The sequence below is a fragment of the Canis lupus genome, chromosome 35, assembly GCF_048164855.1.
Source record: "Canis lupus baileyi chromosome 35, mCanLup2.hap1, whole genome shotgun sequence".
In the NCBI taxonomy this organism is placed as follows: Eukaryota; Metazoa; Chordata; class Mammalia; order Carnivora; family Canidae; genus Canis; species Canis lupus.
Genome location: NC_132872.1, coordinates 15,100,283 through 15,116,517, shown reverse-complemented (window position 1 = coordinate 15,116,517; position 16,235 = coordinate 15,100,283). Strand labels below are relative to the sequence as shown.

Genomic DNA, 16,235 nt, shown 5'->3' with positions numbered 1-16,235 from the left:
CTGAGTATATAAAAAAAGTCTTAAAATTTTTGGTTCTTCCACAATTAATTCCAATTAAATTAGTGGACTTCAATAGTTTTAAATAAAACAATCTAATGGCACAGTGTTTGATGGATATTTTTGTTTCTTATAAGGATTTCTTGAAGGTTCTTTGTGCCAGTGTTTACAGGTAATAAGAATTCCATCCAGATACAGAACCTTAAGATTGGATCCAAGAATTCCAATGAAAAAGAAAAAAGGACTTTCTCTTACATATTATCAGATTTCCTCTTCTGTACACATGCTTACCTAGGTTCTGACTAGGCAAAGTCAGAGAACCTTCTTTCCTAGGGAATTAGTGAATAATCTCTCACTGACTCTACATAACCAGTGACAGGATACAGCTTGCCTGTGGATCTTTTAAGATCTTGCCAAACATTAGTAATTCCTTTCTTTAATATTCTTAGAGTCTCTATTGTATTTTTAATAGCTTCTTAACTCTTCAAAGTCCTTTCACATGCTTTTATCCAGTGATGTCAGTGAACCTCTGAAAAAGGTAGGGCATCAGCCATTTTACAGATGAGAAATTGGGGCCCGGAGAGTCTACACAACTGACTGAGTCACTAATAAAGGGCAGAGCAGGGATGAGAATTTAGCATGCCTGGTTGCAGGCAGGGTGGTGTAATGAGAGGGGCCCAAGGTTCAGGGGCAGAGAGAACTAACGTCAAATCCTAATTTGACCACTTCCTGGCTCCATATCTTCACCCAGTAGTTAACCTCCATGAGTCTCAGCTAAGTCATCTAAAACTGCTATCAGGATTAATATTTCACAGGATTCTTAGGTGAACTAAATTTATGCACATTAATGGAGTACATTGCACATAATAGATGTCTAGGGAATATTTCTTTCCTCCCCACTATTAATCATTCACCTATTCTCTTTTACCCATCCTTTCATCTGAATAAATATTCATAAATCTCCTGTGTGGTTGATTTTTAGGAGACAGGGTGGGATAGTGAAGAAACAGAGCATGGGTTGTGGAATCCAGTTGCCCTGGGCCTGAATTCTCCCCCATCGCTTATTAACTCTGGCCCCTGGGACCTCGATTCCTTAGCTTCCTCATCAGTGACCCGGGAGAATGATCCCAACCTCCCAAGAGTGATATAAAGATCAAATGAGAGAACATACGCAAAGTATCTACCATCTGGCAACCATAAGTGTTAGTTAATGAATGGTAATTTGTAACCCCATGTTTATTCCTTAAAAATTAACTAATTGGGATCCCTGGGTGGCGCAGCGGTTTGGCGCCTGCCTTTGGCCAGGGGCGCGATCCTGGAGACCCGGGATTGAATCCTATGTCGGGCTCCCGGTGCATGGAGCCTGCTTCTCCCTCTGCCTGTGTCTCTGCCTCTCTCTTTCTCTGTGTGTGACTATCATAAAAAAAAAAAATTAACTAATTCAACATGTTCATATTGGCTGCCTACTATGTGTTACGTATTCACTACACCAGCAGCCCTTGGTGTTAAAGTAATAGGGATTAGGTCAGTTATGTTTTCCAGCATTACTAAAGTGATAAAGTTTATGGTTCATTGGGTTTTCATGAAAAATAGAAAAGCCTCCACACTTTCTAACAATGATGTTTCTTTGGCTTAGACCAGGGCTGTCCAAGGAGAGTGTCACACCTGTGGGTGTCATATTCTTGTGAGTTCCAGGGCCAGGTTTCACCAGGGCTCCAGCATGGCCTACAGCGTCACCCCCACAGCTGACATGGAAAGATAGTCTTTAACTGAAACCACCGGGCCCCTTCACATAGCAGACTTTGTATTTGAACAAAAGATGCTGGCCCAAAGAGCTCTCAGCCCACAGCCCCTGGCCCTGCATGCCCACCCTGACGATGCAGCAAAAGAAGGCACAAGAGAGATGCATGAAAACTCCAGGGTTTACTCAACAGTTTGATCTTTCCAGGAGCCACATATGTCTTTATTTGATGCTTGTGCTTTGTGCTTTAACTCCATCATCTCTGTGGGTCCCTTGCTCGTTACTCTCTACCTTTATTATGTTTGACAAAAGTTAGGTGAAAAAAATATATAAAGATAACTACCTAACATGAAACAGGAAATAAAAATATTTGGGGTTAAAATATCTGAGAAGGGGGTGCCTGGTTGGCTCAGTTTGTTAAGTGTCAGACTCTTGATTTTTGGCTCAAGTCATGATCTCAGAATCCTGGGATCAAGCCCTGGGTCAGGCTCCAGGCTCAGCTGAATCTGCTTCTCTCCCTCTGCCCCTCCCCCTGTTCATATGATCTCTCTCTCTCTCTCTCTCAAATAAATAAATAAATCTTTTTTATAAAATGCCTGAAGACACCTGGGTGGATCAGTCGGTTCAGCATCTGCCTTCAGCTCAGGTCAGGATCCGGGGTCACGGTATTGAGCCCCACAGAACAGGGAGCCTGCTTCTCCCTCTCCCTCTGCCTGCTGCTCCTCCTTCTTATGTGCTTTCTCTCTCTGTCAAGTGAATAAATAAAATCTTTTTAAAAATCCCTGAAAGGGTATTTTAGCGCCGCCTTCAGCCCAGGGCGTGATCCTGGAAACCCGGAATCGAGTCCCACCGTCCGGCTCCTTGCATGGAGCCTGCTTCTCCCTCTGCCTGTGTCTCTGCCTCTCTTTCTCTATTCATGTCTCTCATGAATAAATAAAAATAAAATCTTTAAAAAAAAAGAAATTAAAAAATGCCTGAAAATGAAGAGAAGCTAAAGTCATAAAAGAGATGTGAAGCAGACACTGTAATCTAAAAGCACACATTACCATTCAGCTGCATGGCTCTGGTGGCTGTTTGGCGATTTTAACTGTTGCTGTTTATTTAATTGTGATTTTGCAAAGCCTGGAACGTTGTGGACGCTTTGTCCTTCTTAAACTCCATTTCAAAGGTATATGTGTGTGTTTAAGATTAGGTATTAGAGCTGCTTTCCTTCTCCTTCCATCCCTCCTTTCAACTTTCTACCATTCCTTCCTTTCACTCCCTTTCTCCCCCTCCTTCTTCCTCATTCCTTTCTTTCTTGATTTCTTATCTTTTCTCTTTTCTTTTTTTCTTTTCTTTCTTTCTTCTTATGACCCAATAAGGATCTGATTTCCAAGGTCCAGCCATGGGACTCCCAGCGGTCATCATCATTTGCAGTGGCGAGTCCATGAGCTTTCACCCTAGCTGGAGAGGGTCCTAAAAATGGCACCGTACCCCTTTGGGAAACCATATGGGAGGTGCAATTTTTAATATCAGGCAGGTTTCTGGAAAAAGGGGAAATTATAAGCCTGTAGTACAGTCTGGGTTTTTCACAAGCTTGTGTTTAGACTTGTGCTTGTTCCACAGACAGCTCACAGGGAAGACAGATCTGGCTGTTAGAACAAGCACTAAAAAGGGAGCCATATACAGCTAAGGATGGAGTGAGGCAAGGAGCCATTATTATACATACCAGGATCTTGTCCACTTTCTGGAAGGTTGATACCCATAAAGGGCTTGGGCCTATTTACAAAATAATGAGAGACTGTGTTTGTTTATTAGCTCTTGTCTCCCTGCCAGCTCCCACTACTGCTCATCCCACCCCCAATCCAGTGAAAACAGACAACAGATTCTAGAAGAATCATTCAAAATAAAAGCCCACCCTAGCACAAAGGCCACAGTCCTTGCTGGTTGGTTTTATTCTACTCCTGAGTGAACAAATTAGGCATATCCTCAGCAGCCCACAGAATTGTCCTCTCCCTATAGACTATTAGCTTCCCTTTTTTCAAAGCATCTCTGAGTATTTTAAAAATGAACATTAAAAAAAAATCAGGGAACAATGGGCATGCAGCCAACATCTCAAAGGCAGGGATAAAATCCAAAACCTACTGCTCAAATGAATGAGTGGTCTGTGGGAACAAAAACAAAAGCAACTTAAGTGTTAAAATGGACCTCAGGACCTAGGAAAATGTCCTTCAGTCTCCTAGATAGTCATGGTCTCTCATCTTTGCATGGTGATTTTTTGGGGGGATGGGGAGAAAATCTGTCTCTTCTGTGGCCACACTTCTCTATCCCTTTTTCTTTCTTTTTTAGTTTTCTGCCTCTGTTCTTTGTTTCTCCTTCCTCACCCAACTCCCTATATTTCTCTTTTCCTTTCTGAGTTTCTCTCATCTCTTCCTCATGAACTCCCTCTTCAATAGATCTTAATATGATGTTGGATTATATTTTAAATATTTACAAATAAGTTTCTATATCCTCTATTCTTAATGTTTCATTTGAGTGAGTTGTAAAGTCTTTAATTCTCTCTGTGCTGATTATACATTATTTACACATATGTTAAGTTGTTGAAAAGATTTACAGGATTCAGACAGGTTCTGCTGGTGGCACAGCTTTAATATGAGCAGGTGGCACAAGAGAAAGATGGGTCCCAAGATCTCAGGCCTCAAGCTTAGGTGTCCTTCCACAGCCGGGCCCCACAAAACAAGCTCTCTACCCAGTTCTCAACTCACCACCAGGATGGGTGCAAACGCAGGGGCCCCAGGAAGCCTAGGCTCTGCTCCTGGTGTCACCTGTTAGAGTGAGCTGGTCACGTAGGCACATTCCAGCTACCCCACCAGCCTCAACTCTCAGAACCGTCACCTCTACCAAAACCAAGTGCTGAGCATAAATCCTGTTATTTTCACTCATCAACACTGACAAGATGGTACATTCTGCACCCAAACTCGCAGACCCATGGTGGCAAAACAACATTTATCTTCAGTCAATACATTTTGAAGTTTTGATCAGGACAGCTTCAGGAAACCTGTAGAAAGGTGTTTGGTCAACTTACACCTGCTGAGAGTAACTCATACTATGCATGCTTTCTCTTAAAAACAAAATACTTGCAACTTAAGCTAAAGTGGCTCTTTGCTGTGAGCCTGAAGTCTGTGTTTTCGGAACAGATACCTCCCCAACTGATTAAACAAAATGGAAGGGATGAGCCACGGCAGGCTGCTCTTGCTCCCTCTGACAGGCTTCCTTCTCAGCCCTCACCTTCCACTTCATCTCCAGGATGGCCCTCTCTACCTCCTCCAGGGCTCGCTCTCTCCTTTCCACTGCCCTCTCCCTCCATTCCACTGCCCTCTCCCTCCTGAGCACCTCCTTCTCCCTCTGGCTGGCCCACAGAGCCAGGGCCCCCACCTGCTCCAGGAGCCGGGCCCAGTCGCCCTCAATACCCACGGGGAGCTGTGGCCCCTGGGGCCTCGGGTCCTTGCGCTGCCCCACCTGACCATGGCCAGTCTTCTCCAGCTCCTCTCTATGCATGCTCTTCAGATGTTTCCACAAGGCTGTGGTGCCCACGTTAACCCCAGGGCCACGACTCACCTGCCTGCCACACAGGCGGCAGGTGGCGTATTGGTTGGGGTGGTGGCCAGCGCGAACGGGGGCCAGGTGGAAATACTCCCACACCTCGGAAAACCGGGTCCCCTTGTTGTGCGGCATAGGGGTGGGCATGGTGCTCACGAAAGGGCCAACCAGCTCTCCCTTCTCACTGACCACCTCTTCCTCCTTCATCTCTAGGTCTCCCTTTGCCTTCATCCTGGTTCCCTCCTCTTCCTCGTCTTCCCGCCTCATCCTGTCTCCTCTTCTACGGCTTTCCTTGAGCCCAAAGTCTTAGCTGAACCACGGCTAAAGTGAAATGAGTAATCGGGAAGGGCCTGTGGTGACTCCTGGGGATTCACAACAATGGTCAAAGGCTGGCCACACCTGAGTGGTGTGATGTTGCCTCCTTTCCGCTTCACGGGAGAGTCAGGGTGAGTCAGAGCCACGCGAAATGGCCTCTGAGGCTCCCATGGACATTCCCCGCAGGCCCCAGATCCGGACCGATCCCTCCTTGTCTGGACCAGAAAGACAAAACAAGGTAGTCCAGAAGTTACACAGTTATTCAGTGACTTCGGTGTTCTCTACATCAACTGCCACCACGTGTGTTTCTGAATATTGAAAATTTTAGATTTTTCTCTTGATTCTCTCCTGGCCGCCTCCACTGGCTCTGTGCTCCGGGGTGCCTACAGACGGGTTTCAGAGGCTCTGAACCCTCAGGCTGCTCGGGACCCCCAGGGCTGGGGCCTCACCCCTTCCTCAGAGGAGGGAGAAGCAAGCACGGAGAGATGCTGTTGTGGGAGACACTTGCACTTCCTGAGAACTGCTGCAGTGGGCAGGCCAAGCTCTAGGTAATAAAGTTCCCAGTGTGTGGGGTCAGTTTGCCCCTAGAGAGGTCCCTCTGGGGCTGAGGTTCTAAGAATCCCGAACAGCAGGCTTAGCTATTTTCAACAGGAGGAGCTGGCTGGCACAGAGGAGAAAGAGGTGGAGCACATCTCCGCAGACTTGTCCCCCGACCGTCCTCAGCAAGTAGCTTACACTGCACCTTCCCTGGCACCGTCACCTGCAAAGCCAAGAGCTGATAAGACCTTCCCGACAGCAGCATACCCCAGGTGTTTGGCTCATTCATCCCATTGAAATAAATGGATGAGTCTATTACATTATTAAAAAAAAAAATAGCCTGACTTCTCTCTCCTTTTGGGGGGGGGGGGTCATTTCTTAAGTGATTGAGAGCCTTATTCGTCAAACTTTGCAACCCCAAAGAGTTAGGAAGTACTCCCACCCCCAACCCCATAAGTGGATACTTACAGGCAAGCAAGGCTCTGAACTGGTCTCTGAAGGCTTTGGGGCAGGGTGAGGGCTCCTGCGTGCTGTGGGCAGTGGTTAGCTGACTCCTGCCCCCAGGAGGAGGGCACCGGGGGTTCCTGTTCCCTCCCACTTTCAGGGCCGCCTCCTTGCCAAGTGGGTGTGTCTCCACCTGCCCACACACAGATACAGACTTTCTCTCCGCCCCCCTCCACCGCTGAAAAAAGATGTTCCTGGCACAGGGCATGGAGTAAAACAATAAATAAGTCAAGCACCTACAAGTCTTCCCTCTGCTTCCAGATAACTAGATCATCTGGCCTCTTAAGCAAAGAAAAATATTTAAGCGGGGGAAAGGGTGAAATTTCAGCAGAGAATCCACATGCCTCAACGACATCTGTGCTTTCAAATATTTTGTCCAATTGTCAGACCGTGAGTCTCAATTTGGGGTTTGGAAACTATGGATGTTGTAAATACAGTCAGTGGAAAAGCCAAAGAACTTGCAGAAAAGGGAAGAATAAGTGAAAGGAAGCCTCCCAAGTTTAAAGAAATATGACAAGTTAGGAGATAGATTTAAGGTTGCTGGTTATTACATTATGTAACTAGAATTGGAAAAGCTGAATTGCTATTGGCTTCTATTCTCAGTTGGAGTGAAATAAAAGAATAGTCATAGTTTAAGCAAAAATTTTATGTTTACATAAATGCTATATTTTTATATATGTATATTCAGGAAGGAGAAGCTACCAAGAGGAGACAGGAACATCTTTTTTTTTTTAACTTTTCATCCATTTATTCATGAGAGACACAGAGAGAGAAGCAGAGACATAGGCAGAAGAAGAAGCAGGCTCCTCCTGGGGAGCCCGATGCAGGACTCAATCTGAGGACCTAGGACCTCGCCCTGAGCCAAGGGTAGATGCTCAACCACTGATCCACCCAGAGGTCCCTAGACAGGAACATTTAAAGAAGATGTCTGTGGAAGACAAATGCTTAAGTTATAGAAGAGAAGATAGAAACCACTATCTTCTATGCCAGTCCTCTATGGCAGAGTAGGAAACAGAGACAGAAAGATAAATTTCAAGTGAAGCAAGAAGGTTGAAGGGAGGAAAAACTCTAAATAGCAACGAAGAGCTGGTAAACAAATAGTGGAATGTTTTTTTAATTTTCCTTTTTCTAAACAAAAAAGCTAAAATTTTTAAATGATTTTACAGAAAGCCCTTTTAAACAGGTTCTGCCCAAACTTAGGGGAACTGAGCCTGGGCTGACATACAAATGGTCAGCGTTTCAGTATTTCGTCTGTGGAAAAAAAGGGAATGATCATTCTTACAGCCAGATTTGGATTCACTTTTCCTGACTCCTCAATCTTGTCATGCTCTGACTCCCCCCTGCTGGCTTCCCTCTGCTTCCAGGACAAGGTCCCACCCCACAAATAGGCCTACAAGCCCTTTCCATCTATCCACTACTTTCCACCACAGACTAACTGTGCAATCCAAGACTATCTCCTCCCTGTCTGCAAAATATAACTCTGTTCCATTCCCAGAGCTCACTCTTCTCTGCTCTCCTACAGAACTGCCCAAATACTTTTCACCACTTACTACATAATTATTTGTGCTATTGCTCACATATTCCATGTGTACTTAGAATAATGTGTTGGAGAAACCAATTCTTTGGTTGTCTCATGGATGTAACAGCCACATGTTAAGTGAGTGAGTGGCTTTACCTTCTCAACAGAGGAATGTGGGTGTGCACTTTTAGGTGTGTACACAGAGACTTTTGTCCGTATTAATATCATATTTTTTAAATTTAACATGTTTTTTTTTCTTACTCATTTGGAAGTTCCCAACCAGCGATAGCTTGGCTTGCTCAGCAAAACCATAATCTTGATGTTTCATAAGAGGTTTGACCTCAGTTTGAGCTAGTTTAGTCTGTGGCTTTTCAATTTTAGAGAGGCTGGGAGGAGTTCAGGACAAGAACCACATTCTGAAACAAAAATCTTGGAACATGGTCTGGAGGTGGCAGAGAGTTCTTGAAATCTGAATCACTCTGTAAAATCTGGATTCAGAGAATCCACAAGAGTAAAGCTTTTTAACATTTTTATTAACTTGACAAGAGATTTCTTCAGTAAGCCTGTCATGGATCTGCATTCCTACCACATGAATTCCTACCACATGTCCCCATTGTCAAGTATGGAATGAGTGTTACATGTAGTTCATTGTTCTTTACTGGTTAACTGGTGAATTCATCAGTTGTGGAAAATATTTGAGAAGAAGAACCAGGGTTGGTTGTATGTAAAATACATGCATCTCTTGATGAGAAAACGAATAACGATAAATGGGATTATAATTCTGCAGTGTCTCATATAAAATAATGAGGATCCGATAAGTCTTTTTTTCCTAAAGATTTATTTATTCATTCATTCATTCATTCATTCATTCGAGACACACAGAGAGAGGCAGAGACACAGACAGAGGGAGAAGCAGGGTCCATGCAAGGACCCCAGTGTGAGACTCAATCCCAGATTCCAGGATCACACCCTGAGCCGAAGGCAGATGCTCAACTGCTGAGCCACCCAGGCATCCCCGAGGATCCAATAAGTCTTAATGGATATTTTTCCCAGGCTGTTGAAATAAACTATCATCTCACAAGGAGCAAATACGTGCTGCAAATAAAACATAACTGACTCTATTTTCTGGTTTTGTAGCATAAGCTATCTGTTCTCACTCTTTCATATTTCAGTACAATATGTTTCACCAAGAAATATCTTGGGCTGGGACTGGGGTAACATAGTTCCCAATTGTGCTATGGCCTACATCCCACCCCCTTTAGTAGTCCTGTGACTTGGTGCCTTGGTTTCTACATCTGTCAAATGGCAATAATAAGACATGTCCTACCTGCCCTATAGGATTATTAAGATGCTAAAGTGAAAATTCAATTACATAAATTCTTTACAAGTCAAAAGTGAAATATTTACAATAATGGTTTCTGTGGTTGTTGCTACTAATAGTACTTTACATTATTTTGGGAATGGGAACAACCAAAATGTGGATATCTTTTAGCTTTTAGTGTAACAGAATATTCTTTTCTGTCCTCTACCTGTTAGAGGATATCTTTCTAGTCTTGGGCTTATATTTAATATTATTTTATTCTTCCTGTATAGAGTTGTGATCTCCCTTCTCCAGAACCTGGACTCCAGACTTGCAACATTAGTCTAGTCCAAGATTCTTCACAAATTAACCTATGAATTCATGATGTCTATGTAAGAGACAGCCTATTTGTAGTTCACATTTTCACATAACCTCTGAAAGGTAAACACCGCCTTGTTGAAGGTGGAGAAAAGCATTTCCTGCCAACTTGCCTTGTGTGAGAGTTGGCAGGGATGGAAGGGGTACCAATTTCTTCTGAATTTGCAAATAAGCCTTTCTATGGTCTGCCTTTTCTCCCAGAGAACATTTACCTGCTCCCTGAGGAATGTATTTCCCACAGCAAATCTCACGTGGTTTACTAAAGGAGGCTTTCCTCGAGGTGAAAAAAAAGGTAAGGAAGTCAGTCAATGGAAATGGATTTGGCAAAGAAAGAAAGAAAACAAAGAATAGAAACTGCCATTGCCCAAGTTGATCCTGGCATTGAAGAACAATTCTCATTCCAAGACAAACATCATCTTGCCTACCAGATGCCATTTTTGGATATCTCATCTAGCACCTCCAAGAGGACTAGCGTAGGTAGCATTTCCCAGAATTAAGAAATGCACGTGACTTCTTTTTATTTTGTAAGATTTATTTATTTTAGAGAGAGAGAGAGAGAGAGTACATGAGCAGGTTAGGGGCAGAGACAGAGGAAGAGGGGAAGTAGATTCCCCACTCGATCCCAGGACCCTGAGATCATGACCTGAGTCGGAACCCAAGAGTTGGATGTTTAACCAACCGAGCCACCCAGGTGCCCCACACCTGACTTCTTTAACTCCTATATAAACACTAGTGCTTTATTCAACTATTAATAAAAGCAGATCTTTTATATGAAAGCAAAAAAAGTTTAATTCAACGTGTACTCATTAATAGTTTGATTTACTTCAAATAACTTAGCACCACTGCTTTAAATCCATAAAGAAATACTTTCTACTTTTTCTTGTAAGGCCCTAAGTGGAGTGGTCTGAGGAAGACTAGAAGTAAACATAAAAGACCGGACTTTATAACAAGGAACTCCACCAAGAGGCTTAAAAATTCTTGGAGTGGAAACATACACACTGAGACAAGTTCAGGTGAGAATGTACAAAGCCACGTTTTTCAGAGGTAGCAAGCAGGCAGCATTGGCCAGAACGATCCCAGCCATTCTCTGTCCTGGACAACACCCCCTCTTCTTTCTCTTGAGTCATTTTTTTTCCCTCAAATCTCATTATGTTTTCAGCCCTAAGTCCCATAGCTCTTGCTCTATTATTATTTTTAACTGATAAAATAAAAAGTCCATATTGATTAACGATTGTAGCGATCCACTTGATTCATTTCGAGACCATTACTGGTTTTGTTATTCACTTTGAAAACAATTCACCCATAATAAGCACTGGATGCCATCCTGAAAATGCCTCATAAAGGTCTTTATAGATACGTTCTTCTGTAAGTAAGCCCTGGTCTGATGTGTCAGTTATGTTCCCAACCGTGAGGCCAGACAGCGTGGCGAGAATGCTACCAGGATACAACCATTTACTTATTTCTTTGGCAAGTAACAACCTCAAAACTAGGATTTAGAACCTGTAGTGTAAAGAAGCTATGAAGAGTTCAGAAAGCTCTGGCCTACAGTGACAGATGGCTTTACATTAATTTCCTGCTGCCATGTATGCTATTTGGAGGTTGAGCTCACAATGGCAGTTAAACAGTTTCTACTTCTAAAGAAGACTTACAGGACCCAAAATGACAGTGGTTATAAGTCTACAGCTTATTTCAGGAAAAAGATATAATATAACAACACCATCAAAGTAAAGATATGCATCACATGTATAGATGTAGAGCAAAAGGGCCAGTGAAATCAGACATGGGTCCTTAGTAAAGGGGGGATGACCAGCATGGCACAGAACACCTCAGAAGTGGGGAGTCAAGATGAGATTGTTTTATATTTTCCTTATGTACATCTCTGCTATGTAGCCAGACTTGACAGAAGCTTCCCAGGTTCTAGCCCAGATCAGGTACAAATCATCAATCTCACTGTTATGAATAAACAATGCTGGTGAGCTAGGGCAACTGGCCCCCAGCCCCCTCAGACCCATGGTCATAAATAAAGCAACATTATGAATCAGTACATTTTGTACCTTGACCATGGATCAATACCATGTAGGAGTGTGAGCAAAGCCGTTTAAGTTAACTTCAGGCCTGTGGGAATAAACTGTACAGAAGCTGTGGTTTGACCATTTTAGACTCTCTGTTACCATAAACTGAACCACCCCCAGCCATGCCCTGACATCATTTTATGGCTCATACAGAAAACGTTGGTGATTGATCTTGTTTTTAATCTGTCTTACAGAAATATACATTATTAATGAAAAGAGAAAAGACAAAAGTGGATTTTTGGAGCTGAAGTCTGTTTTGACAAGGGTGTTTGGTAATAAACCAGCCCAATCACAAAACCTGACCATCTGGTGTACGGCTCTGTCTCCAGCCCCTGGAAATAAAGTGTGGAATATCTCATCTGAAAAGATCACTTTTTCCTTGGGTGAGTTGTCTATTTCATAAGGTCAACAAGGGGTGACCAAGACTGCCATAAGCTCAGAACACTTCTAATTAGAACAAATAGAATGCTCATTATTTCCATGGTATTTTAATCTCGGAAAACTCTTTACACAACTCAGAGTTATTAAATTTCATACTATTAAAATTTTGATAAAATAATGGGACTCTGCTTAAAAGAATTTTTTCAAATAAAAAGTAGGTGATTCCTGTTTCTAAGAATTTCTAGTGAATATAGCAATTTTTTTCAAATTTCATTAATAACTTTCTGTTAAAGTACTCTATAATAAAAATTAGCACTAATATATTGATGATCAAGAAAGATTCTTAAAATCCTAAAATTCCTTCTGAGTCACTAAAACCCTCAATTATATACAACACTTACAATTTTAATACTTAGGAATGGATAAACCATGTATGTGATATAAATTGCTTGAGGATAAGGACTATATCTTAATGACTTTAGTGCCCCTAGGTTGAAGCACAGAATTTGGCACATTGAAGACTTTTATGATTTGAAAATCGATATGTAGGATCATTCTAGTTATCACAATATTTGATTGACCAGAATATTCACAACTCTAAACCTGACCAAATAATGCAGATCTTACTACATAAAAGATATGAACAAATGTCTCAACAAATACAGCAACAACAGATTGCCTATAAAAAATAGAGGTCTGTAATGACAACTATCAAACATGCATATGTCACAGTAAAGTAATACTTAAACAGCTTTGGTAGCCATTATTACAACTTTACAGAACCATTAACATCTTTTACCACCTTCTCATTTTCAGATACTGTAGTGTGTAATGTACTCATAAAACCAGGATAGTTTATAAGGGAAAGTGACCCTTTGTTCCAAGGCCACCTGCATCTTGGGTCCTACCCAGCCCTTTCACAAATGCAGGCAGTTGGGTCATGGGAGCCTTGGATGGGAAGGATCTATGGCTCAATGCAAATCCATCCCCACTGTTCAGAAGCAGGTGCCATCCTGAATCTGGGGCAGTGGCATCATGCCTATAATGCTGCCTCTGTATGTGTGTGTGTGTGTGTGTGTGTATATATATATATACACACACACACAAATTCATCTCCCTGTGAACTTTGAGTTAATCATTCAGAAGTGGTCATGGGTTTGCACTGAAACATCCATACTCAATTTTGTCTAATTCCCTCAAGAATAGGTGCACTTCCTTTCTAGAAGGATGAACACAGTTAGGGCTATGGTCTTGGAACAGGATAAAGGAACTGGTTCTCACAAAGATTTGCCAGTAACTTCGGCAGACTCTAAGGACATGAGCTAAAGACCAAATAGCCTCAAATTCCTAAGGAAAACCTTATTCTCCTCACAGACAGAACCATGTTTGAAATTCCAATCTTTTCTGATGTTAAAACTGAGCTTTTCGGGGATCCCTGGGTGGCACAGCGGTTTGGCGCCTGCCTTTGGCCCAGGGCGCGATCCTGGAGACCCGGAATCGAATCCCACATCAGGCTCCCGGTGCATGGAGCCTGCTTCTCCCTCTGCCTGTGTCTCTGCCTCTCCCTCTCTCTCTGTGTGTGTGACTATCATAAATAAATAAAAATTTATTTAAAAAATGAGCTTTTCTTGGTTTCAAGATTTTATTTTTTGAGGGCAGTTTTAGGTACAGCAACAGAGAAAAGTGTGGAGATTTCCTTTATGCCCTGCCACACACGTGCATATCCTCCTTTGTTATCAGCTACACTCACCAGAATGATTCATTTGTTATGACTGATGAACCTACACTGACACATCATAATCATCCAAAGTCCATGATGTTAAATGAACTTAAACTTAGGATTCACACTTGGTGTTCTACATTCTACAGGTTTGGACAAATGTATGGTAACATGTAACCATCAGTGGTTTAAAACAAGCCTAAATTTTAACTGCCCTAAAAATCCTCCATGCTCCACTTATCCATCCTTTACCCCCACCTCCAAACCCTGGCAACCACTGATTTTTTTACAGTCTTCACAGTTTTGTCTTTTCAGAATGTCCTATCAGTTGGAATCATATAGTATGTAGCCTTCTCAGATTGGCTTCTTTCACTCTGTAATATGCCTTTACGCTTCCTAGATGTTGTCTTATGGCTTGATGGCCTATTTTTTTTTTTTAGTACTGAATAGTATTCCATTTTATGCATGTACCAGTTTATATATCTGTTCACCTACTGAAAAACATTTTGGTTGCTTCCAAGTTTGGGCAATAATGAATAAAGCTACTGTGAACATCCATGTATGAGTTTTCAACTCCTTTGAATGAATACAAAGGGGTAAAATTGCTGGACCATAGGTAAGAGTATGTTTAGTTTTATAAAAAACCACTCAAAAGTGACCCTACCATTTTGCATCCCTGCCAGCAGTGAATGAGAATTCCTGTTGTTTCACATCCTCACCAGAATTTCATATTGTCAGTGTTACGGATTTTGGCCATTCTAATAGGTGTGTAGTGGTATCTCATTGTTGTTTGAGTTGGATTTCTCTGATAACATACTATGTGAAGCATCTTTTCATATGCTTATTTACCATCAATATATCTTCTTAGTGAGGTGTCTATTTGACCCTATTGTTAATCAGGTTGGTTAGTGTCTTACTGTCGAATTTTAAGAGATCTTCGTATATTTCAAATAATAGTGAAAGGGAAAATAAGGGAAGGGAGAAGAAATGTGTGGGAAATATCAGAAAGGGAGACAGAACATAAAGACTGCTAACTCTGGGAAACAAACTAGGGGTGGTAGAAGGGGAGGAGGGCGGGGGGTGGGAGTGAATGGGTGACGGGCACTGGGTGTTATTCTGTATGTTAGTAAATTGAACACCAATAAAAAAAAATAAATAAATAAATAATAGTCCTTTACCAGTTGAGTCTTTTGCAAATATTTTCCTCCCAGTCTGTGACTTGTCTTTTCTTTCTCTTGAACTATGCTAAGTTTTAAGATCAGAAAATAATGAATAATTTTAGGATAATAAGGAAAAGCACTGATCCTGTTACCCAAAGCATACCATAACTCCAATTTTACAGGACACCCCTTGATCTAGTATAATTTTAGGTTCTGAGCAGATGGTTATTTTTAAATTGTCAAATGAATTTTTGTCCTTTATGATCAAATATTAAAGATAATAAATCTTGAGGAGTTCGGTTTCCCAAAATTATAGCTTACATCTGGTCACATTCTAGCATGTATCTTTGGGAATGATTTAGAAGATGCAGCTGAGACTCTGTAAAGCCATGTCATCACTGGATCATACTCCCTTACTTGTTGTATGTTCTTAAACACTTACTTCCAAACATGCTTTCTGCTTGTGGTCGCACTGCTGGGTGCCTTATGAACTCTGGGAAAACTTTTGATGCCTGTGCAAGAGTTATTGCTTTATCAAGCCATTAACTGTTGACAGATATTGAGATGAAAATACAGAAGAAAACCCTAAAGTAAAGAAATTTTGAGAATATTACAGAGCAAAAAGGAGATTTAGTGAGAGGAGAGGAGCTTTTGCTCCACTTTATTCCCAGAGAAGAATTGGAAGTCTACAAGCTGTTAGTCTTCAGAGATGCTCCCTTCCCCACCTACCTCACATCTCCCAGAAAGTTGAAAGGTTCAGTGAATCTTATTCTAGTAAACTCAGACAGGGAAAGGGGTCAGGATCGGGTGATCAGTGGCTCATCAGGCAGCTGTTTGAGTACCAGGACCTGCAGAGTCCTGTGATTCAACAATAAATATATATATTTTTTAAGTTCTTTCCAAAATATCCTATCTTGCTGCTACCAAACCCCAAGTCAAGCTGCCCATCGCTCAATAGGCCAATACTCAAAAGAGGAATTTTGATTGGAAAAGTCTGTGAGATTTATTCAGGAGACTGACCACCTGGGCAGG

At 42.0% G+C, this 16,235-nt stretch overlaps 2 protein-coding genes across 11 annotated transcripts in view; one reads left to right on the top strand and one right to left on the bottom strand.

Annotated features, from left to right (window-relative positions):
• CD96 (CD96 molecule) overlaps positions 1-16,235 on the top strand; it is a 96,711-nt gene that overhangs the window by 34,858 nt on the left and 45,618 nt on the right. For 5 of the 10 annotated variants that reach the window (XM_072812390.1, XM_072812391.1, XM_072812393.1 and 2 more), the window contains exons 9-11: positions 10,072-10,162; positions 10,758-10,883; positions 12,137-12,325. In XM_072812390.1, the coding sequence (XP_072668491.1) occupies positions 10,072-10,162; positions 10,758-10,883; positions 12,137-12,325 (406 nt within the window). The remainder of the gene's footprint in view (positions 1-10,071; positions 10,163-10,757; positions 10,884-12,136; positions 12,326-16,235) is intronic. The other 5 variants (XM_072812395.1, XM_072812394.1, XM_072812398.1 and 2 more) reach the window with 1 other exon arrangement.
• ZBED2 (zinc finger BED-type containing 2) lies at positions 3,021-6,759 on the bottom strand. Its single transcript, XM_072811754.1, has 2 exons — positions 6,638-6,759; positions 3,021-6,392 (listed from the first exon to the last, which is right to left on the bottom strand). The coding sequence occupies exon 2, from the start codon at positions 5,582-5,584 to the stop codon at positions 4,931-4,933; it is 654 nt and encodes a 217-aa protein (XP_072667855.1). The 5' UTR covers positions 5,585-6,392; positions 6,638-6,759; the 3' UTR covers positions 3,021-4,930.

What these genes read in the sequence shown, in the direction of transcription:
- ZBED2 (XM_072811754.1), bottom strand. Translation starts at nt 5,584, where the DNA reads ATGAGGCGGGAAGACGAGGAAGAGGAGGGAACCAGGATGAAGGCAAAG.